General features: G+C 62.4%; 1 protein-coding gene across 10 annotated transcripts in view; it reads right to left on the bottom strand.

The window, feature by feature from the left end:
* The window catches only part of ATP2B3 (ATPase plasma membrane Ca2+ transporting 3), a 44,234-nt gene extending 22,162 nt beyond the window's left edge, over positions 1 to 22,072 (bottom strand). For 7 of the 10 annotated variants that reach the window (XM_057538779.1, XM_057538780.1, XM_057538783.1 and 4 more), the window contains exons 1-15: positions 21,768 to 22,072; positions 17,735 to 17,932; positions 17,295 to 17,552; positions 16,734 to 16,859; positions 16,484 to 16,609; positions 13,332 to 13,373; positions 11,661 to 11,825; positions 11,082 to 11,296; positions 10,181 to 10,423; positions 9,567 to 9,808; positions 7,067 to 7,301; positions 2,303 to 2,482; positions 2,081 to 2,168; positions 1,353 to 1,459; positions 864 to 1,055 (exon numbers count right to left, since the gene is read on the bottom strand). In XM_057538779.1, the coding sequence (XP_057394762.1) occupies positions 864 to 1,055; positions 1,353 to 1,459; positions 2,081 to 2,168; positions 2,303 to 2,482; positions 7,067 to 7,301; positions 9,567 to 9,808; positions 10,181 to 10,423; positions 11,082 to 11,296; positions 11,661 to 11,825; positions 13,332 to 13,373; positions 16,484 to 16,609; positions 16,734 to 16,859; positions 17,295 to 17,552; positions 17,735 to 17,932; positions 21,768 to 21,975 (2,625 nt within the window). In that variant the 5' untranslated portion in view covers positions 21,976 to 22,072. The remainder of the gene's footprint in view (positions 1 to 863; positions 1,056 to 1,352; positions 1,460 to 2,080; positions 2,169 to 2,302; positions 2,483 to 7,066; positions 7,302 to 9,566; positions 9,809 to 10,180; positions 10,424 to 11,081; positions 11,297 to 11,660; positions 11,826 to 13,331; positions 13,374 to 16,483; positions 16,610 to 16,733; positions 16,860 to 17,294; positions 17,553 to 17,734; positions 17,933 to 21,767) is intronic. The other 3 variants (XM_057538781.1, XM_057538784.1, XM_057538788.1) reach the window with 1 other exon arrangement.
* Positions 22,073 to 23,550: the final 1,478 nt, after the last annotated feature.

Here is a 23,550-nt window from a genome sequence, read left to right as displayed (position 1 = left end):
ACACTTTGGTTCAAACGGCTATTATGGTACAGTCTATGTTATGTGGATTTTATCTCAATTAAAAAATACTTTTGAAAGGGAGACAAATTCTGGACACTCACTAATGGGGAGAATTGGAGAACTGCAAAAAGGGAAGAGGCTCCTGCAAAGGTTAACCACGGAGCTCCCAGCAGACCCAGGACAAGTGCAAATGCAGGTCTACCAAGACTTGCACACACACGTCCACAGCGGCCACAGGTGGAAACAACCCAAATGCCCATTGATGGAGGGATGCAGAAACACAAGGTGCTCACTCCATACAATGGAACATCAGTCCGCCATCAAGAGGAATAAAGTACCTGCTACAACATGGATGGACCTCGAGAACATTGTGCTAAGTGAAGGAGCCAGACACAAACAACCACCTATGATTTGGTTCCATGTAGCTGAAATGTCCAGAATAGGTAAGTCTGTAGAGACAGAAAGCAGATGAGCGGGTGCCAGGGGCTGGTGGAGGGGGAGTGGGGGGACTGCTCATGGCGCTGGCGCTTCCCTTGGGGGGATGAAAACGTGATGGAACCACATAGAGGTGATGATGGCACAACACCGTGAATGTACTTAAAAGTCACTGAATTGTACACTCTCGAATGGTGAACTTTTTGGTGGGTGAATTCTATCTCAACCAAAAGAGTCTGCAATTAAAAAAAACCTGGCTTCCACCACTGGGTCCTCAGGCAGGGGCTCTTCAGCCCTCACCCTGCTGGGGGCGGGGTCCGCTGGGCTTGCTCTGCACACTGGGGTCCAGGCGCACCAGGCGGGAGGAGCCCGGCCATGGGAGGGAGAGCCCGGGGTCTTCCTTGGGCCCAGTGGCCCCCAGTGCCCACCTGAGTGATGCAGGCACCCGTGAAGGCCACAATCACGGCCACCACATTGACCGTCAGCTGGAACTGCAGGAACTTGGAGATGCTGTCGTAGACGTTGCGGCCCCACATGACGGCCTTGACGATGCTGGTGAAGTTGTCGTCCGTCAGGATGATGTCCGAGGCTTCCTTTGCCACGTCAGTCCCCGCGATGCCCTGGGGGACACACACACCGTGTCCACGGGGCCCCTTCCCCAGCCCCGCTCACCCACTCCAAATGTGTCCTTGTACTAGAGAGGTTTTGCTCACAAACGAAGAGGGCGCCACCACTGCAGCAGCCACCAACAGGGCAGAGCTTGCGGAGGCCCAGGTGGCCAGGATGTGAGAGAAAGAAACTTCTGGCACTCTGCAACTTGCCTCAACGCTAGCTCCCACATTGCTGCACAAAGCTTACGTCGTCCATCACAAGGCCCCACCTGGCGTGGTGAGCGAGGCTGACGGCGGGTGGCTTACCATGGCGAAGCCCACGTCCGCCTTCTTGAGGGCGGGCCCATCGTTGGTGCCGTCCCCGGTCACGGCCACCACCTGCCGCTGCTCGCCGGTGTTGCTATCGATGATCCCTGGAACACAGATCAGGGCAGGGCAGGGCAGGTCTGGTGCCGTCTGTGGCCCTGGGTGACCAGCCCGGGGGCCGTGGGGGGCCAGTTGGCTCCAGTCCTCCGTGCTCTCCACCACCTTTGGGACCAAGTCCTGTGCCTTGACTGGCAGGCCCATCCCCCTTCTCCCACCCTGGCCCATCACCCAGTGAGATGATACAGGGTGGTGGGATTTGGTAGAAGGCAGGGGCTCGGCACTGGGCAAGTTGGGTAAACGTCTCCCTCTCCTGGGCCCCAGTTTCCCCATCGGCTATGAAGAGAGCTGGCCTCTACTGGCGTCTTCCATAGATACTGGGAGCGCAGAGAAGTGGAGGCTCGAGCTCCGGCAGGTCAGCCCTTTGAGAGAGTCTCCGTTACTACCCCCATTTTCCCAGTGAGGTTCAGGGAGGGCCAGTGACTTCCTCTGAGACACAAGGTCTCCAGCAGCAATGGGTCCAGAGCTGAGTACCCTGAGACCCAATTGGAAGCTCAGCTTTGGGCGTCTGGGAGCAGACGACGACCCGAGGGGTGATGGCCACACGCAGCCTGCGTCCCGCCACCTGGGGCAGGGGCAGGGCAGGGTGAGGAGTGAGCCCACTCCATTACCTTTAACCAGAGTGTGTTTGTCGGTGGGAGACGATCGGGCAAGGACCCTCAGCTTGGGCCACACCTTGTCCAGACGCTCCTGTTCTATCTGGGAGGGAAAAGCACACAGACGCTGTAGAGCCTCGGTGGCAGGGTGAGCAGGCAGGGCTGAACAGAGGGGGTGGCGGTGGAGAAAGTGCCAGAACCGTGGACTCGAGGGAGGGCTGATGGGCCGGGAACTACCTCGCCTTTCTCGTTTCGGATCCGCCGGTTGAACTCCTTCCCCTCCAGGCACAGGAAGTCCTCCCCGGGCTGGATGATGCCGCACTTGGCTGCAATGGCACGGGCCGTGTTGATGTTGTCCCCGGTCACCATGCGGACCGTAATGCCAGCGCGCTGGCATTTGCGGATAGCTTCAGGGACCTGGAAGGGACAAGATGGGTGGGTGGGGCCATCAAGGCCAGACACAGCTGTGTCTGGGCTCTACCCGTTCCTCCATCCAGATCTGCAGCACCCCTCCCTCCACCACGCGATCTGGAGGAGGCGGGAGAAACGGCCTGTCAGCTCTGCCCCGGCTGTCAGCCTGGCCCGCATGGAGCAGGGTGCCCCCTGCCCCAGGTGCCTCCTTCCCTGTGCCGGCCCCGGGACCACCGACGACTCAGACCCAGGCCCTGACACCACGAGCAAGGCTGGGAGAAGCCACTGGAACGCTGTCAAGGGGCACCATCAGAGCTGTGTCCAGCAAGGTGACCGGAGAAATCACCCAGCTCTTTCAACCTCAGTTTCCACTGGGGAAATGGAGACCCAGAGCAGCCGAGCCAGGACCAGTCCCATTAGCAGGCCAGCTGGCGGGGGCCGTGCCAGTGAGCTCCAAAGGACAAGAAAGGAACCTCTGGCCCCAGCTGCCCTGCCAGATGGCAGGACCCACCTGGGGTTGGATCCTCTCGGGCCCTGACTCAAGGCAGGCTTGTTGGCCGAGCTCTGCGAAGCTCTCACTTGTTTCCCTGCCACTTTTTTTTTAAATAATATAAAACCTAAGATATTTAGAGCCGTAGGCTTGACATGATAAGGCATTCGCACTGCTCATTAGGGGAAATGGGACATTGCTCTGGTTACTTAGTACATCTCCATTTTCCAAGCATAAGATTAGATTCCAGAAAAGGGAGAAGAACAAGACATTCCTCTAGTGCTGAGTGGAAAATGGGCTGAACGGAGTGGAGACCAGCTGGGAGGGGATGGCATTGTCCCAGAGAGTGGAGACACTCCCGTTCCAGTGAGGAGGGGACTTGTGAGCCCGAGACAGCAGTGCGGAGGAGAGTCATGCCGACTGCGCCTGAGGGGCCGGGAGGGGAGAGGAGGAGGAAGAGTGGCCTCAGACCTAGGCCTGTGAGGTGCCCAATGCGGCCGGGCCAGGGGTGCAGTCTGGGGACACCCGGATCCCTGCTGTGTCCGCTGGGCCCAGCGCACCCCACTGTGGGCTCCCAGTGGGCACCGCCGGGCTGAGCCGGAGCCCCGGGGACAGTGTGAGCGTGAGGGCACGCGGTGTCCCGGGTGTGGCCTGGCGGCCAGGCCGGGGGAGCTGCGGCCAGGCGCTGGGGGTCAGGGCAGCTGGGAGACCCCAGGGGAGGCGGGCAGCAGGCGGGGCCAGGTGGGCTGCAGGGGACCACTGGCCCGGGAGGTCCGGGCACGCTGGTGGCCCCTGAAGCCAGGGGGTGGAGGCTGTGATCTTAGCCAGGGAGAGAGTGGGAAGAGGAGGGGGACCCAGAGCCCAGCCAGAGGGGGTCCCACTTCAGGGCTGGGACAGAGTGACCTTACGATCCCTGCGGCAAATACGGCCAAGCGGCCGAGAAGGCCCAGCCCCGGGAAGGGGGCTTGCATCCCACACCCCCAATAATGCGTCTCCTTACTCTCAGCCTCAGGGACGCTTGCTGCTCTTTGGGGATCCTTGACAGCTAGAGGATGAGCTGCGGGGAGATACCTCCCCTTCCAGCAAGCTCCCCCGCCCCCCGCCCCCCGGCTCTGACGCGTCTGGGAACAGCCCCTCTGCTGCCACCAAGTGGCCGTGATGAGCCTGAGCCCGGGGAGCCCCGGATCCAGCCTCTGCTGGCCTCCCCCGTGTGGGCTCAGCCCAGGCCCGGCTCCATCTCTGGTCTGAAAGGCGCTTGGCCTCCCAGCCAGGTGGCAGGAAGCTCCCTCCATCTGCAGGCGCCCTCTCCCTCATCAGATGACTGTCCTTCCTCGCCTGCCTCCCTGCTGTCCCACTGGGCCCAGCCGTGGTCCCTGCCTGATGGCTGAGGCCCGACAGCACAGCAGGCAGCCAGGTGTCTGCAGGAGCCCCCAGGCCCCTCTGGCATAAGTACAGCCTGCCTACAGGGTCCATGCAGCACCCCAGGGCAGAGACACCCCCCTGCCAGGCCCTCCTCGGGCTGCAGCCGTCCCAGGCCCCCAGGCATCCTGGCAAGTTTAACAGCACCCTATCGGCCTTCCCGCCTGCCATCAGCACCTGGGGCTCCCCTGGGCCCTCGGGGCACCCTCCTTGGCCACCGCGTGGCTGGCTGGTCCCCGTGGGGTTCTGCCTCGCTTCCCCACCTGCTGCCCAGCCTCTCACTCAGTCATTCTCCAGCCAGAGAGGAGCTAGCCTGTCCCCTGGGCCCTTTTACCAAGGCCGTTTCTGGATCTTAAATGAGCTGCCCATTGCCTGGCCTTGACGGCTCTCTCACCCTGTGCTTCTACCCGCCGGGGCAGCCACTGAGGCTGAGCCTTCATGGTGACCTTCAGGGAACTTTTATCCATGTTTTTTCTAAGATGAAAACGTATAAAAACAATAATATCCCTCTCTGAGAAGAGCACTGAGCGGGGGAAGGGCTGGGCCTCACCCCGCCTACGTGCAGCCCTTCTGGACTGTTCCATCTAGCCCCCCCTCCAGCCCCTGGTATAGCCTCATTGGCGCTTCTGTAAATGAGCTGCCGTGGGCCAGAAGATGGCCTCTGCAGCTCTGTCTTGGGGATCTACAAATACATCTCAGGCCTCCAACCTTACATCGATGACTAGAGCTTCAGTTTGCAACAAATATTTATGCCGGAAATGAGGGGAAGCTTGCGGGGCTCCTTGGCCCAGGGGGTCAGGCAAGAAGGGCTCCCCGTGCCGTGCGGCTGCCAGCCGCTTCACACCTCACACCCCTCCATCCGGGCCGAGGGCGGAGCTGGAAGGGCTGGGCCGGTTGGTTATGATGCTGTTGAAATGGCCATGCCCAGGGCCCTGGGAGTCCGTGAATGTCGCCTTCCTGGGTCTGTGAGACATTCCAACAGGAGCTCTGGCTTTCCGGCGGCTTCACTCAGCCCCAGTTATCTGGATGGAACAGTCTAGAGCTGCTACTGTCGACACCTCCCAAGGAGTAAGGAGAGAACGGCCGTCACCCTGGAGCGGCCACCCGGGGGCCGGCGGCGGCGAATGGCTCTGTGCAGACGGGGAGGCCGTCGGGACTATGCAAGGGCCACATGGCTTTAGGATCGGCTCGCCGTATGGACACAGCCTTCCTCCGTGCCTCAGCTTCTCTGTGGTCCGGCGAAGGGAAAGGCCCAGTCCCTGCGTCCCTGGAGGTAGCCCCACCGCCCTCAGCGGCATCCTGTGCCCCTGCTGTCCCAGGCAGCTCCTCTCCCCACCTGCCTTCTCCGGGCCCACTCCTCGGCTCGAAGTCTCCCCCTTGCCTCTGCCACCACCCGCTGCCTCCTGGGGCCAACTCCGCGTGCCCCCTCTCTGCACACGATGGTCCCCAACTCCTTGGAATTCGGGAACGCGCTGTCGCTGATGACCCCTGACTTCTGAATGGAGGGTCTGTGGTGCCTGATCCGGTACGTGAACGCCTGTCTCCCGAGGGAGAGCTGAAGGCAGCCCGTGCGCACACGTGTTTTCAGGCTAATTGGCAGGATCAAGGTGCCCGTGCTTCTGACACGAGGTGGGCGCCACTGGAGAGGCCCTGGGAGAGAGAGGGTCCTTCCCTGCCTCACAACCTGCACCCTCCGTGCCTTGCGCACTCTCTCTGGGGCCTGGTGGCCTGCAGCTGCCGCCAGCACCCCGCTCCAGGACCAGCCTGGCAGGCTCCCTCCCTCGGGGGTCTCGCATCTTGAAGGACCAACACCGTCTCCATTGCTCTTCCTCTCTGCACCCTGACCAACTTCTGCCCCGTTGCTCTGTTCCCTGTTCAGCGAAGCTCTGGGTAAAGTTGTCTCCACACGCTGGCTCCCCTGCTCAGCTACATGGTCCTCACGGTCTCCCCTCCCTGCCTGGCCCCTTCCTTGGAGTCTCCTTCGCAGGGTCCCCCCACCTCTGCTCGGCTGCACCCACGACCATCACTCATGAAAAGACGCTTCTGGAGAATGTCTCTCTGGCCAGGACCTAACCACGTGACATCTCCATGGGGATGTCCCGAACCTCACTCGGCCCCAACCAAACCCTCGACTGAGAACTGCCCTCCCCTCGCCCAGCCCCCCAAACACCATCTACCCAGTCCTCGGAACCAGAGCCCTGGGAGCTGTCCCCGGCTCCTCCGTCTCCCTCACCAACCCCTCTGGTCCATCAGTCCTGCGGGCGTTGGCAGCCGTCGAGGCTCTAACTGCCGCCCTCTCTTACCTGGCGGAGGCCAAGCAGGAGGGGGCCTTCCAGACGGCAGGACCGAGCCTCCTGAAGGGTGCAAGGGCAAGAGGACAAGGGTGGGGGTCCAGTGTGCCGGGGAAGGTCTGATCTGGGGCATGATGGCCATGCCCCTGGAGGACCCCGAGGCTCTGCCATCGCCCACCCTCCCCGGTTGGTCCAGCTCTGGCGGGCTGCCGTTTGTTCTGCCTAGAAAGTCTGGCAGGGAGTGGCGCGACGGCCAGGAGGGCAGGAGAAAGGGGCGGTTCCCTCCTTGCATTTATGTCCAAAGGCCTCACCACCGAGGCCAGATGCGAAGAAGGGTGGCCCCTCCACCCGTCCCGACAAGCCGGCAGCTCACAGAGGGGCTCTGGCTACCTCGGGCCGCACAGGGTCCTCGATGCCCACAACGGCTATGCAGGTGAGGTCGCCCACGACCTCGTTCTCGTCATCCCAGTCGGGCTCCTGGGCAGCAGAGAAGTCCCGGTAGGCGATGCAGATGGTGCGGAGCCCATCGCAGGCCATTGGCTCGATGACCTTCTTCACCATGTCGTCCCGGTCCCGGGGGCGAAAGCTGCGCGGTTCCCCATTGCTGTTTAAGATGTTGGTGCACCTGGGGCGGATGGAACAAGAGGAGCCAGCGCCATGTGATGCAGTAGAGGGCTTCCCCAGAAGGGAGGCGCTGCACGGCCTAACAGCGTACCCCCTCCGTGTTCTTCCCAGAACCTCAGAATGTGACCTTATTTGGAAAGAGGGTTGTCGCAAAGTTAAGATGAGGTCCCAGTGGAGGAGCTTGGGCCTTCAATCCAATGCCTGCTGTCCTTATAAAAAGAGAAGCGGACACCTCGAGACACAGACACAGGGACAAGGCTGTGTGACGATGGCGGCAGAGATTGGAGAGATGCAGGTACAAACCGAGGGAGGCCAAGGTGGCCAGCCGCCCCCGGCAGCTGGGACAGACAAGGGAGGACCCTCCCTTGGAGGCCTTGGGGGGAGGGCGACCCCACCCACACCTTGATTGAGGACTTCTGGCCTCCAGCACTGGGAGAAAATAGATCTTTGTTGTTCTAAGCCACCAGGATGATGGTACTTTGTTTCCACAGCTCCGCACAGACTCGATGGGAGTTGGGGGGCTGTCACTCTTGCCCCGTTGCGCTTTAGGGAGAGAGGTGGGACATCAGCAAAAACCGAATGCCACAGAGCAGGGCCACAACAAGGCAGCGACCACAGAAGGGCTGGGATGGGGAGGGCTGGCAGGATTCAGGTGCAGAAAAGGAAGGAGCAAAGGAAACACGGGCCCCAGAGGCTGGCATGGCAGACGGACAAATGGGGGCCCCGAGCAGACTGGTGAGGAAGGAAAGAAGCCGGCTGTGGAGGCCAGGGGAGGGGCCCAGAGGTCCTGCTCGGGACTCTGTCCTGAAGGCCCCAGAAAGCCGGGGGTGAGCACTGAGGCACAGTCAGGCCAAGTCTTAGGAGGGTGCGTGGGCGCTGCAGAGGCCAAGGCCAAGGGGAGGTGTGAACGCCAAGCGGGTGCGGGGCATGGTGCACTTGGAGGCAGAGCTGTGTGCCGCCCACCTCAGTTTCCCTAACAGCTCTGTTGAGATACAATTCACACAACACACGACTCACCCGCTTAAAATGTCCCGTGCAATGGCTTTTAGTATATTCACAGTCGTGCTACCATCACCACAGTCAACCTGAGAACATTTTCACCACCTCTAAAAGGAACCCCGCACAAGCGACAAAAGAGAGAAAGAGATAAACTGGACTTCACAATTGAAAGACATTTGCGCATCCAAGGACAAATCAAGACAGTGAGCAAAAATCTCTCAAGGGAGTGAAAAGATGGCAGCCCACAGAATGGGAGAAAATACTTCAAAATCAGATATGTGTTAAGAATCTAATATCCAGAACATATAGAAATTCTTACAGCTCAACGATCAAATGACAAAGAATTCACATCCAAGATGGGCAAGGGCTGGAATAGATATTCCTCCAGAGAAGACAAACAAATGGCCAATAAGCACATGAAAAGGTGCCAATATCACCAGTCATCAGCAAAATGCAGATCAAAACCACCATGAGATCCCGATGGCTATAACAACAACAACAACAACAATAATAATAATCAGGTAATAACATGTTGGTGAGGATGAGAAGCTGGAACCCTCATGCACTGCTAATGGGGAAGTAAAGTGGGGCAGCCCCTGTGGAAAACAGTTTGGCGTTTTGTCAAAAAAGGAAACATGGAATTACCATATGACCTGGAGATTTCACTCCCAGGAATATACTCAAGAGAATTGAAAACACACGTTCAAGCAGAAACTTGTACATGACCATTCAAAGCAGCATGATTCACAGTAGCCAAAGGTGGAAACAACCCAAGTGTCTGTCGATGGATGACTGGATAAGCAGATGTGGTCTACCTCAGCAATGGAGTATTATTCAGCCGTAAAAAGGAATGAAGCACTGATATGGGCTACAACTTGGATGAACCTTAAAAACCTTAGGCTCAGTGAAAGAAGCCAGGTGCAAAAGGCCACATACTATATGATTCCATTTATATGAAATGTCCAGAATAGGTAAATCCGCAGGGACAGAAAGCAGATTAGTGGCTGCCAGGAGCTAGGGGGAGGGGGATGGGAGTGCCTGTGCAATGGGCACAGGGTTTCCTTTGGGGTGATGAGCTTGTTCTGGGATTGGGCGGTGGTGATGGCGCACAACCATGCGAATGCACTTAATGCCACTCAGCTGTCCACTTTAAAGCGATTAAAAGGGCCAGTTTTATGCTATGTCTACTTTACCGCAATAATACAACCAGAAACGCCGTACGCTTTAGCTAGCCCCAGCCCCAGGCTGGGTCCTGCTGCCCACTCACTTTTTCAGCAGGATCTCCGAGGCGCCCTTGCTGAAGAGGCGGAAGCCGCCGTCGGGCGTGCGTATGACTGTGCTCATGGACTTGCGGACCGAGTTGAAGGTGTACACTTTGTAAAGCTTATCTTCCGGAATCTGCTCCCGCACGGGCTGGAAGTCCCGCTTCAGGTCCAGGACGAAGCCCAACAGAGCACACTCCGTCTTGTTGCCCACTTGGCGCGGGAGGGCGCCTTCCTTCTCTGGAGGCTGCGAGGTGAGGAGAGCCAGCATGGCCCTGGAGGCCCAAGGCCACCCTCCTTACTGTCCCCGGGCCCCAGCCCAGCCTCGGCCGCCACATCTTTCAGGTGTGGCGCAGGGAGCCAAGGAGGGCCTCCAGTACGGACTAGATGGGCAGGTTTTCCACGATTCACTGGGCCGGGAAGGGCTTCCAGAACCTGCAGGCCCCGCCCAGTGTCCGGGGACGAGGAGGGAGACCAGCACCCTAGAAATGATTGTGGCTCGGCTCAAAAGTCCTTAAGAGAGCCTGGCAAGCCCCTGGTGACAGCCCATGCCACAGCCGGGCCGGGCTCCCTCCCCTCATCCTACCCCCGCCTTGGCCTGCCCTTGCTCCCAGCTCACTAGTATTTTGGTGGTGTAGGCACTGTTGATGGAGATGGCGTGGACCAGGAGGTCGAGGATCTTGGGGGTCAGGGCGCTGGGGGCCGGAACCTCTTTGTAGTGGGTGTCCCCGAGGTGGGACTGCACCACGGTCATGCGGTTGGTGGTGAGCGTGCCCGTCTTGTCCGAGCAGATGGCCGTGGCATTGCCCATGGTCTCACAGGCGTCCAGGTGGCGGACCAGGTTGTTGTCCCTCATCATTTTCTGTAAAGGGCACAGATGGAGGCTTGGGTAGCCAGATGTCCTCGCGGGGTGGGGGAGCAGGAGGTAATCAGCACAACGGCATGTATGATTCTGCTCCGCCCACCAGCTTTCCTCGTGGCACTAACAGCCCGGGGCCTGGGGCAGCAGGTGCACAGCTCAGATGGCGGTGGGGTGGTGGTCAAACCGAGGCAGCGGGCCTGTGAGACGTAAGGACTCTCATCAGACAGGCCGAGCAGTTGACTCTGGGTGGCCACTCTCCCTGGAGCTCAGCTGGAGTCTCCCTGCTGCCCAGAGCCCCCTCTCGGGTCACCGGCAGGCCCTATGGCTCCCCTGCCCACCCCGATCTCTGCCCTGCCCACTGTCTCCCAGTGGTCCCCCTTTCCCCCTGCCCCCACCTCAACTCCCTGGCCCCTCGGCGACCCTGCCCACATCCTGCAGATGCTAGCTTGTCACACCCCCCTGCCCAGGAAGCCAGGTGGGCAAGGATGTGCAAGTCCAGCTCTGCGCCCCTGCTCGGCCTCCCGTTCTTCACCTGAGCAATCCCAAACTTCATCCAGTCCTTGCTTCGTCCAAGTTGCTTAACGGCTTTGCACCCCAAGTTCTGGGTCTGCACCCTGGTATCACGGAATTCTTATTCCTGTTGTATTTATTTTATTACCTTGACAGAGTAAGCTAAGGAGATGGTGACAGCAAGAGGCAGGCCCTCTGGGACAGCCACAACCAGCACGGTGACACCGATGATGAAGAACTTGACGAAGTACTGCACGTAGACGGGTGTGCATTCTGCCAGCCACGCCCGGCCCTCCACCACGAAGGCCTCGATCACAAAGTACAGGACCAGGATGATGACGGTGATGGCGGACATCACCAGCCCTGCCCAGCCGCGTCAGAGGCCACAGAGGGTGGAGGCAGGAAGGGTGGCCGGCAGCGGTGAGGGAGGGAGAGAGCAAGAGGGAAGAGGTAAGGGACGCTGCAGCCATATTCCCTTGACCCCGAGTTGGGGGAGGTGCTCCTTGTCCCCGGCCTTACGGAGTTTTGCAGTCCACGCTAGCCAGAGGGGGCGGAACCAGGCCCTGAAGGCCATCACCTGCTCCTAGCCCGTGCCCTTGCTGCCTGGCCCACACCCCATGTCACATCCCTTTCCCACTTGTTCTCCTTGGTCCGGCCTCGAGTCCAGGAGCCCAGTGTCCCCCCTGCCCGTCGGTGGCCCCTGGGCCGCCCCCTCGGCTGCCCCCACCTGCTTTCCCGATCTGCACAGCCAGTTTGGTGAGCTTTCCCTGAAGGACCGACTTCTCCTTCTTGGGCACGTTGGCTTTCTTCTTTTCCCGCTCCTCCATCTCCCCGCCTTCTGCGCTCTTCAGGGGCTGCATTTCCATGGCAACCGCCCCATCCTGCTTCTTAGCTGCACAAAGAAGAAACCCGCAGCCAAGGTTAGGGGCTGGCGGCTGGGGTGACGGCTACAAGGGGCTTTCACGGAGAAAGATATGCCACACCATCCGAGAGGAAACAGGGGGCTCTGTCCTCTCCCTCCTCTCTCATCAGCCCAGGCCCTCCTGAGGTGGGCAGTGGCTCCAGCGCTGTCCTGGGCAGGACAGAGATGCTTCTCTCGGGGCCTCGCAGGGGAAGGGAGGACAGACACAAGCACTGGTAACTTGGGCACAGACAGCGTGGCCAGTCCTGCAACGCCCCAAATCTCAATACCTGAAAGCAGAGGCCTGGGGCCCACGGAATGTTCCAGAACCCAGAGCTGACTCTTGCCCACTGCTGTCTTAGCCATGTTCCCACTCCCCTCAGGGAGGCCCAGGAATCCCCACACCCTCCTCCCCCGCTCCCCGCTCAGGCTGTCTCTCCTGCCAGCCCTCAGGTGGACACCCCTCCGGGGGACGCCTCGACTTCCGTCGGGGCCCCAGCTCAGCACGTGCGCAGGCCTCAGCCCGCTCCCCGGCTGCCGGCGGGCAAGCCTTACGCCTTTCTCTCGCATGGGGCCTTCGCTCCTCTCCCCTAGATGCCTCTCCGCCTCCTCTCTGGAACCGGCAGCCCTCTCACAGCCCCCTTGGTGGACCCTAATGTGGTGGTGGTGCGTCCCCTGCCCCACGCCCGCCTCTAGCCCGTCCACCACCTCACACACTGCCCTGTGTAATCTTATCCATCTCCCACCGGAGGGGGCACCCAACCCTGCCACTCGTCCTTGTCCCCACCATGCAGTGTCAGCCGCTCCCTCTTTCTCTGTCTCCCCACCCATCCCTTCTCCCTTTGGCTGCCTGAGACCACTCACCGGTGGCCTCTTCTTTCCATGGCCTCGGGCCACAGCCTCAGCGACTCTCAAGGTCCCACCCCGCTGGGCCTCTACCCCACTGACTGCCACTCCCTGTCCCTGCCCGGGGCCCTGGCCATTGGACTGTCCTCCTGTCCCAAATGCCACCCCAACCCCAGCCGGCCTCTGAACTCCAGTCGTTTGCCTGCGTTCCTGGGTCCCACACTGCACTTGAGTATTGCCCCTGGGTTCACGTCTGTGGATTGTGACCTTCCCGAGGGCCAGGACCATACTTTATGCATCTTTGGATTCCCAGCACCTACAGCCCTTCACCCTGGCTACAGAGCATCGGCACCCACCAGGCATTCTGGCTGAAAGGGGAGCAGGCGTCCAAGGCTCAGCAGAAAGGCAGCTGAACCAGGAAACCCACAGGCCCGAGTAAGTCTCGGGTGAGTCACCCCTCTGGAGCCTCAGTTTCCTCACCAGGATGCTGGCTCACGGGCCATATTTGCGCACTTCCGGCGGGGTCTGCAGAGCAGCCGCCCCGCCCCACTCACCTGGCCTCCAGGTGCTGCTCCTGCAACCGAGGCGGGCGGCCCCCCCACCCTGCGCCGCACCCTCTGCCACCCATCCTGAGCGCAGGGCGCGCATTACCTTTGGTCTGGCTACTCTCCATCGCCCCATCCTGCTGCTTGCCTACAACGGGAGAGGAATGACAGACACGGAGACTTGAGAACGCCCACGTGGCCTTGGCACACACACGCGCACACGGGACAGCGGGGCACAGACAGTGCAGCCAGTGAGGGCGGTGAGAGGGGCCAGGCGGGGGAAGAGGGTCTGGTCTCCAGCCCTCCAGAGACCCCGCAGGCCAGCCCTGGACAGACCCTGGCTCACGCACGGTCGGCAGCGGGAGGTTTCTGGAAGGGCCGCCACCATGGGTAACGAGAGCTGCCAGGTGTCGGGTCCCAGCTCTGCTGCCTCAAGCAGGGCCCCCCAGTCGGGATGGGTGTTCCCCCCAGAACCAGTGCGAGGGGGTGCCTAGATGGTTCCTAAGCCCTGGCGGCCTAGAGATCAGCCTTCTGGGCAGCGCGGCCAGCAGTCAAGTCTGCGTGCGCTTTAGAGGATAAGGGAGCGAGCCGAGGAATCGGCTAGCCTCAGGGCACCCACAGCGCTGAAGGGAGCGACAGGGGCATCGGAGGGGCTGGGCCCCAGGCGGAGCTGTGCGGGGACTCCTTCACAGATGTGCTCTGCCCCTGCACAGCCCACAGCTGGGTGCTAGGGACGGGGGCAGGTAAGCGGCGCTGGCTGTGCCGCTGGTTTCTGAGGCCGGGAAGGACTGCAACTCTGGGAGCGCCCAGGAGAGGCGGCAGGTGAGGGGCTCTGAGCTGGGGGTCGGGCTCCGCACCCCAGCTCCTCCTGCCTCACCTGCCCCAGGGCAGCAGCCGGAAGAGCTCTCTGCAGGCCACACACACACGCTGCCCTGGATCCAGAGGTGGCCGGCCTGGGACAGGAGGGGCTACTGGGCTGGCTTGTCAGCCGCCACCCAACAGCTCATGTCACTGGGGACCCAAGGACACAGACCGGAGCCCAGGTGGCTCCCAGGCAGCGGGGTCTGCTCTGGGGGTCCCAGGGAGGAGGGAGAGGTCCCCTCCCAGCCCCAGTGGGGTGTCAGTTGGGCCTGTGGGGCATTCCGAGGTGAAGGAGACTTCTGGGGTGGGGCAGGGGAGGGAGACACCTGTAGACACACGGTGGGTGACAATACAGCTCAATGAGGGGGTGTCGCCCTGGGGCCGTGGGCACCTTCTGGAGGAGGGAGGGAAGTTTGAGATGAGCACGGTGGGAAGATGAGGGCTGGGCCTGGCCTGAAAAGGGGCAGGAGCCGAGGGAGGGGAAGACGAGGGGAAAGAGGTCAGCCCAAAGAAGAGAAGGGCGACAAGGAGTCAAGGCCAGAAGGAAAGGAACAGGTGGGCGACAGCAGTGCCCCTGATGGACGGATGGAGAGGTGGCGGGGGGGGGCGTTAAGGGGGGATGCTGAGGGCGAGGTGCCACCTTCCAGTCTCTGCAGTGGCCAGGGCCTTGGGCGGAGACGTGGGGGAGGTGAGGGGTCGTGGGTGCCGCTGCCCCCTCCCCGGAGCCTGGCCAGCTCTGCTTCCCCTGCAGGGCCCCCTCGGGTTCTCCTCCTCCAGGGAGCCAGCTGCTGCAGGTGTCTCCTCTGACTCTTAAGTGGCACAGCAAGCAGGGGAGAGGAACCGGGGCTGGGGGAGACCCAGGGGGGGTTCTGGAGGGGTCTTGTCAAGGTCGAAGAGAAGGGGCCTAGGACCGAGTCCTGAAGGACGGTGACATTTAAGGGACCTAGCGGGAGGGGAAGAGCCTGGGAAGGAATGTGGGAGAGGCGTCCTGCCAAGCAGCCACCAAGGACTCCAGTCCAGCCCAGACGAGGCCCGGGGCCTGCCTACCCACCCACTTGCCCTCCTGTGGGCCCCAGGGTGCTGACTGTGGCGAGACACTGGGCTGAGCCCTGCAGGGAGGGGCGCCTGGTGTGGCCAAGGTGGCCGAAGGTCCGCCGGTGCCCGCTGGCTGTGAGGGGGGGTCCTGGTGGCCCAGGAGCAGGGAGGAGCCCAGGAAGGGAAGCCAGGCCCCGGCTGCCAGGAGACGGCGCCCGTGGAGCTTCTAGGCAGCAGCGGCTCATCCACTTCCTCCCTCACGTGCCCAGGTCTGGGGACACTAGTGCGTCTTTCCTTACGCTGACCTGTCCCCACGTTACTGGGCTGGGCAGACCGATCCCGCCTGCACTCCAGGCCCAGCAGCCTTGACTGGCTGAGGTGGAGCTGGTGACCTGCACGCCCTGTCCCCAGGGCCCTGGCTGCAGGCTTCTGGCACACGGCCTCCCCGTACTCATGTGTGTCTTTGTACTTCTAGTGGGCCCAGGTGGCTTCACTCAGAGGTGGGGTGCACATCTAGAAAATGTCATTCCTTACCTGGTTTGATGGCAGGAGTGGCCTGAGGGGAGACCCAGGTCAGAGCAAGGTGAGTTGTGAGCAGAGGCAGGCCTGAGTCGTGGAAGGGACCGGGGTCCTGACTCGGATGGGGGCGGGGGGGGATGCTGGGGGAGCTCCAGAGCTTTGTAAGCCCTGTTCTGAGGAGCGGAGGGGGCACCAGCCATGCCTGGGGCTCGGGACGCTGGCAAGAGGAGGCAGCTGGGTAGCCATGTGCCAGGGAGGCCAGGGTGAATACAGAGTTGGGCTCTCAGAAGACATCTGTCCCTCGACACTGCTTTCCCTTAGGGTGAGGGCCCTGGCCCCATCTCAGCTTCCTCTGGCCCTGGGTGTCCTTTGGAGTGTCTAGTCCTTTCTGCTTGGGAGCCCTCCACCCTTGGCTGTGTGGCCTGTGTTTCGCTAGCTGCCACGTCGGCCTGGGGCCCTCAGTGCCCCACCACGTGGGCTGAACACCTGGGGACACCTGTCCCTCCAGCCCCATTCCTACCCAGGCAGGGCACTGCCCCAACCCTGGCACACACGCCGCCAAAGCCTTAGGGGAAGAGCCATCTGAGGGAAACGGCCTCACACAAAACTGGGGGGCCCCCAATCTGCTGGCTCTGGGGCAAAGACCCCGGAAGGGGGGTCTCCAAAAGGAACCAGGAGACAGGGTATGGCCTCCCACCCCCTGAGGGCCGGTTCTCCCCAGTGCCAGACCCAGGGACTGGGCCAGCAAGGGGCCGTCACCAGGCAGGCGCGGAAGAGAGCGCGGCTACACACGAGGGCCAGTGGCCTGGCGGCACTGGGAACTGCAGGGCGCTGTTGCCTTACCTTTCTTATCCTTCTTCTCTTCCTCCTCTCCACCAGCCCCAAGCAAGGTAAAGATGATGCCTGTCTGGGAGTTCACACCAACGGCTGTCACCACCATTCTTCCAGAACCTTCCATGACGTGAGTGCCTGGCACAGCAACACACGGAGACTGAGACAGAGATCTGCACCGCTGGGTGGGAGGCATGCCCAGCACCTACAGGTTTTGTCCTGGGCATTCCAGGAGCAGGGACTCCGGTCCTGCTGGGCTCACCTGACAGCAGCATGGGGTCTTTGTCTGCCGACTTGCGCACGTGGTCTGACTCGCCCGTCAGGGAGCTCTCGTCAATCTTGAGGTCATTGCCCTGGATGAGCACGCCATCGGCGGGCAGCAGGTCTCCTAAGGCCAGCCAGGTGGCCAGAACCACAGACCATGCGTCCAGGAGGCCTTCCTCCATGCCGCCTCCCATCTCCCCCAGAGGAGGTCCTGTCGGGTGTGCGGCCCTCTTCCTTTGGTCTCCTGCTTTCTGGGGGTACCCACCCACTCCTAGCCCTGTCATCCATCTTCCAGGAAAGGGGGCCCACAGGAGCGCCCTGCCGTGCTGGGGAGGCCCTCGACAGGCTGTGGGGACAGGCTGCTCCGGGGGCGCTGAAGCCGCTGACACTCCCGTCTTCGCCGGGCCTCCTGCCCGAGCTCCCCGCCTCCAGCCTCCCACCCCGCGTGCTCCCCGGGGAAGGCCTGCGCTGGGGGTGCAGGCGCGCCCCTCCGCTCCACCCTGCCCCTGAAACGGGAGCTGAGCTCCTTCACAGCATGGGTGGCGATGGGCGCGCTCACCATACTTGACCTGGGCGATGTCCCCTACCACCAGCGCAGCTACAGGGACCTGGAGGAGCTGCCCGTTCCGGATGACGGTGAACTTCTGCTCCTGTTCGATGCGGCTCTGCAGGCCCCGGAACTGCTTCTCCTTGCTCCAGTCGTTGAAGGCCGTGACCAAGACCACGCAGATGACAGACAGCAGGATGGCAGCCCCCTCAATCCAGCCCGCCTCGGCCTCCCCTTCGTCTTCTGCCCCAGACGACACATTCCCGCACGCTGTGCCCGAGGACAGAAGGGGAGGGCAGAGGTGGCAGAGAAGTCCCTCCACCAGCTCCTTCCTCCCTCCGTCATCTCAGCTTCTATCCCTCCCCTCCTGCCAGCACCTCTGCCCTGCCACCCGCATCCCGCCCCCGTCTACCAGGTCCTCCTTCACCGCCCTTCCCAGCCCTGCCCCTCACCTTCGCTCTCCTCTCCGGGTGGCGCATAGAATGAGAGGCCCAGGGATACGATGGCGGCCACCTCCAGGATGATGAGGGTCACATCCTGCAGGGCCTCCCATACCAGCTGTAGGAAGGTCTTGGGCTGCTTGGGAGGGATGAAGTTCTGCCCGTAGATCTGCCTGCGCTTCTCCAAGTCATTTGTGTTGTCGGCCAGGCCTGCGCGGTGCGGGGACGCGGAGCAGAGGCACAGAAGGGGAGGATGGGAAAGGCCAGCCTTGCATCCCCCTGCCCCTTTCCCCGTGCCTGTCTTTTCCTCTAGACTGAAAGCTCCCAGAAGGCGGGAACTGCACTGGCCTGGCACCTGGAGTCCTTCTGCCAACCCTGGGGGCACGTAGGCGGGAGCGCGTGCAGCCTCTCCAGCTGCCTGGAGGGCACAGGTGCGCCACCACGACCACGCGATAACTCGGAGCCTGAGCACAAGGAAGGGAGGGTGGCCGGTTTACGCAGCGGCTCAGAATCAACACCCACAAAGTGGCCCGCACCAGCTTTTGGAAGCTGGGCCCTGACATCTCATTCTTGGGACGACCCACTTCCCACCCAAGCCTGCACCAAGGCCGCTGGGTCTCTGCTTCTAGAGCATGAGTCTCCTCAGGCCCATTCCTGAAGGTACCGAAAGCTTCCATGTGGGACTGGTATCCAGGCCACTGCCTCCGAAGGCCAGGCGTCCACTTGGCCATCTTCCCCAGAGGCAGGCAGATGGGATGACACAGTCCCCTGGCCCCGACCTCAGCCCTTGGGATTCTGCTTCCTTCCAGGTCCATCCACGGCCCCCCCACCCCCACCCCCCAAGCCTTTCTGGCTTCTCTGCCCCCAAGTGCCCGGTCCCACACTGACACCTCGTGGACAGTGGCTTGCAGTTCCCAGACCTGAGTAGCTGCAACTCCCCAGGCCTCCAGTGTGGAGGGGCGGGGCAGGGGGTGGGCAACCAGAAGGGCCTGGGTGCCAGCCCTTGGGGTGCCCCCTGACGGCTTGGAAAGCCACACAAGACCCGGTCCCAGATGAGTTGAGAACAAGCAAGTGCTGAGTGTGGTGCAGAGGGGTTGGAAGGAAGGAGGGTGGGTGTGTGCTGGACAGGGAAAGGTGGCTTCTGGGGAGGGGGAGGGGGAGGGGGGAAGGGGGGGCCCCTCGGGGTGGAAGGACTGACAAGAGCAAAAGCCCCCAGACGCACCGCCTTGGCGCGCCTCCCGAGCTAGGCCATGACCGCGCACTGTCCGCCCCACCCAGCAGGAGTCACAGCTGTCTCTGCCCTTCTCCCCCGGCCTCACTGTGCCTGGGCCCGGCCACGGCTCAAGTTTCTGGAGGCTGTGGCCTCCCAGTTGGGCGTCTGGGAGAAGCTCAGGACCTCAGCTCCTAAGGGCTGGGGACCCAGCTGAGGGCCCATGTCCCACTCCCTTGACCTACAGGAGATGTGAAAAGTGGGGTTATTACTAGGAAGGTCCTCGAACCCTGAATCTCCCAGACACCCAGGGTCTCCACTACCCCCACCCTGGGAAAGGGCACTGATCTGGAGGCCCCGAGGACGACAGAGGCCCCCGCACCCTCTGGAGAGCCCATGGGTCCTCGTCACGCCTCAGGAATCTGCATCCTGCCTGCCCTGCCCCCTATGCCCAGCTGGTCCCCACAGGAAGCTGGGCCCTCAGGGCCCCTTCCCCAGGAGCTCCCTCCCTCCCTCCTTCCCTCAGCCTGTCCCTTGGCCTTGGTTTGCCCTTGGTGCAGCAGCAGTGCTTCTCTCTCCCTTGCTCTAGACCAGCCCGAGGCCTTGGCCTTCCTGTGGGTTCAGGGGTCCGGAGAGCTGCTGTTGCCGAAGCGCTTGCTGGGGTGACCGAAGGCAGCTGCAGCCCCTCTGGTTCTGAGCACGCACTGGTCCAGCAGGGCCCCTGAGGTGGCCCAGGTCCTGGGTGCGGGGGCAGTGGCCGGCAGTTGGCATGGACTCAGATGGGCAACCTGCCCAGAGCAGAGGCCAGATGCCATCAGAATTGGATTAGGACCACATGGGGCAGCTCTCGGCTAATCTGCCCTCTCCTTTCCATGAGTGCCAGTGGAGGCCAAACAGGAGAAGGGCCGGGGCCCAGGTCTCCCCAGCTCGGCCTAAGACCCAGGCTCCCTGGCTTCTGGAATCCTCTTGGATAGGTAAAAAGGCGGAGCCCATTGATGTGCTTGTTGCCAGGAGACCAAGTCCCCTCCTCCAGTAGAGCACGCACCGCCATGGCCTCCTCACCCTCCCCAAAGCACCAGTTTGCTGGCAGCCCAGAGTCTGCCCGCCTTGCCAGGGGGTGTGCGTGGGGCCTGGGGCTCAGCTAAGTCACCCCTCCTGCCAGCTCAGGTCACTGTGTCTGAGCAGGAGCGGGAACGTCCAGGTGAGAACTCTGGGGCCTTGAGGGCTCCCACGGTCAGAGATGGGAGGGTGGTCCTCGAACCGCTCATTCTTCGGGATGCAGACCAGGCCAGGCTGGGGTCCCTCTGTTGGGGCCACCCACCTGGGTACCCGCCCTTCTTTACGCCCGCCCCTCCACAGGCACCGGGCAAGCGCCAGAGCCTCTGTGGCAGAATCGGGCACGTTCCCAGGGGCCTTGACATTTTAAATATTTAACAAGGCCTGACAGGCAGAGGAAAGAGCTGCCAGCTGAAGCCCATCTGCTTCCTTTTATCTGGGAGAGGCCAGAGCCCTTGTGGCTAAATGGCCCTCTACCCCGGCCTCCCCCAACCCGGCCCCAAGTCCGGGGGCTGGGGGAGGGGATGGGCAAGGAGGAGAGCAGGAGAGAGCTCCTCTGGCCCTGAACCAAGCCATCTGCCCCGATCACACACCCACACTAGGCTGGGTCCCTTTAGAGCACAAAGCAGGAGAGACCCGGGCGGCCCCTCAGAGCTCCTGACCTGGCCGTGTGGGTGCCTCCTCACCCAGCCTCAGGCCCACCTCCTCTGCAGGAGGGGCGGGGGCAGGAGGCATCTCCACTCCCTGTTCCAGCCCAGGTGTCACCTGCACACAGATGGAGCCAGGGAGCAGGAGACAAGGGTGACGGCCAGGGCCCTGGGTGGACAAAGGTGTGATAGCCGAAACAGGAGCTGATGCGATCAACCGGCACTGGCCGGGAACAGGCCTGGCACCAGCAGCCCTGCCGGGGAAGCGGCAGCTGGGCCAGAAATGCTCCGGCCTCTGGAAACTGGGGCCAAGCCTGGCTCCTGGGGATCCTGGCCTCCCAGCAGACCCAGCGGGCAGGACTGGGGAAGGCTGGTGCAGGGCAGGGTAGGGCAGACGTCTGCTCTGGAGCAGGGGAAAAGGGCCACAGGGCAGAGGGGGGGACCAAGGTGGCAATCAGGCCTCCACCCCTAGAACCTTCTAGAGGACACACCCCAGGCTCCCTAGAGGCTCCCTGCAGCAGATCTCAGAGATATACCGTCTCAGATTTGGACCTCTTCAGGACAGCCTGCGCTGGTGTCTCCTCCACTCAGCACTCTACCCGGCCCCCACCCCAAGCCCCTCCCCAGAGGACCAAACCCTACGCCTTTCCTCCTCTTCCTGCCCCCCCCCGGACTGCACAGAGGGCCGAGCGTATGGGGAACCGGGGGCACTCGGTCAGGGGCTGCCCCGCTCGTCTCTCGGAAGAGCTGCTGGGGTTTCAGTTTGGGGCCCATCCCGCCAGCACGTGCGATTCCGTGCCCGCTTCTCCCTCTTCTCTGTCGTTCCATTTCTATTTAATCCAAAGAAGGGATGCAAGTGGGAACTGTTGATTACGGAGGCACAGGTGCAGGGGGTCAGGTTGCCCCACACGGAGCGTGTCCCACTCAGGGGGAAACGGGAGCGCACAGGCACGATCATGGTCACGGTCGTGGTCAGGAGTGCCTCTGGGAAGCTGCTGCAAGCGCACCCAGCCCTTGATGGGGCCTGCCCCCGGGGCTAGGGAACGTCTGCAGGGAGGAGTGAGGGGCGGTGCGGGGCCCTGCATCCCCGGCGCACACGCCGCCCGTGCCAGGGCTCTGCTGGCAGACTTACCCTCCGTGGGTGAGGTCTTCAGCCTCCTGCAGAGCCCGCCCACATCCCCGTAGGTTTCCTGGACTTTCTGCAGCGCCTCGGCCCCTCGGAGCTCCATGAGGGAGCGCAGCTCAGCCAGCGTGCACCCAAAGCCCCCTGCATGGGGGGCCTCCCGCTGCTGCTGGGGTTTGGGGTGGAACTCGATGGAACTGTTGGCCACGTCCCCCATCCTGCCTGGGGCGCGGGAGGGGAGGGTGTCCTCCAAGGTCCCAGCGCCTGGGTGAGGTGCGGCGAGGTGGCGGCAGAGGGAAGTGGCCGCGCACAGACACCTGGGGAGAAGAAGGTGAGAAGCCCGGGGGCACGGTTGAGACAAAACCAAGGTCCACTCTCCTGGAACGTTCTCTGCAAATCTGCACTCGGTCTGAGCCATGACTCACTGAGTGCAGAATTCCCCTCCCAGGCCGGGCCAGTGGCCCTCATGCCAGCTCACCCCCCCGTCCTGCCACCGTAAGCCTGCCGCGTGGGGAAGCAGGCAGCGTCAGAGGCTCCTGGTGGGGACCTGCCGCCGCCAGCACTAGCCAGCCTGGGACGCAGAGGCTCTCACTGCCCCCCAGTGCATCTGGGAACCCACACTGAAGCAGGGGCGACGTGTCAGGATCAAATAGTGGCTGGTCTTGCCCTGGCGCGGTGAGGTTATCTGTGCCTGTGCCCAACCTCGAGCTTTACTCGTCTGCTCCAGCACGCTCCCACGCTTGCCTGATTAAGACTCGCCCGGTGCAGCCGGCATGCTATAAATCCCTGGTGGCAGTGGTCTTCTGGCACGGCCTCCACGGCTCAAGGTTTCAGGCCCGGGGCTGTGCAGGGTTCCGGGGAGCAGGCCAAGCCATGGACAGAGCCAGCTGGGCACTAGGTCAAGGCTTAGCTTGCAGGGTGTTTCTGCTGCCTTGAGGGGACCTGGGGTCGGGGGCAAGGAAGGAAGCGGGGTGCGGTGGGGAGGGTAAAAGGAAGGGAGAGGGAGAGAGGGAAGGGGAAGGAGGGAGGGAGGAAGAGAGCGGAAGGGGAGGGTGGAGGAGAAAGTGGAAAGCAGCCGCAGGTCACTGGTGACTTCTCTGTCACCCTGGCCCACAGCACAGTGCCACCCACTCCCCTCCACACCCCTCTGCCCTCCAGCTGGCAAAGCAAGGAGCTGGGGTCTCCCCAAGTTAACAGCAGCCAGCCAGCTCCCGGCCCACACTGCCTTCCCCCCCGCAGAGCATCATGAAGTTGTCACCCCCTCACTGTCCCCGCACCCCACCGCCACCACCCCACCTGCCTGAGGAACCTCGGCACCCTGGCCGCCCTGCCTGCCGCCTTCGCAGGGTCTGGTGGCGTGGAGCACGGGGGCCTGCTGGGCCGCCCCTTCTCGGGCCCCTGGCTTCTCCTGCTGGTGTTTCCCCGCCTCTCTTCCCCAGCTCGTGGCCGTGCACTAAGCTCCCCGGACTGAATCAGTCTCAGCGCACGTGGCCTTGGCCTTCACACCCGGCGGTGAGGCTCAGTCGGGCCCGATCCCTCACCTTTGGGGAAGATCCTGGCTCAGAAGGATCCTCTTGGAAGCAGAACTTGGCCACCAATCCAGGGTTTTGATCTAGAACCGCCCATGGAAACACAGTAACCCAGAGCCTCGTGGCCTCTGCTCTCAGGAGAGCCCTTACCTCTCTGTGAGGCCAGCGGACGCCAGGAGCATGGACGTGCCACAGTCCTCAGGGGATGAGACCAAGGTCTCTGGGAAACGAGGTCCGCTCCCCCATGCCCACAGGCCTCAGGG

Source organism: Balaenoptera acutorostrata, chromosome X, assembly GCF_949987535.1.
Source record: "Balaenoptera acutorostrata chromosome X, mBalAcu1.1, whole genome shotgun sequence".
In the NCBI taxonomy this organism is placed as follows: Eukaryota; Metazoa; Chordata; class Mammalia; order Artiodactyla; family Balaenopteridae; genus Balaenoptera; species Balaenoptera acutorostrata.
The sequence above is the reverse complement of the archived record's forward strand: the minus strand, read 5'-3'. Positions and strand labels throughout refer to the sequence as shown.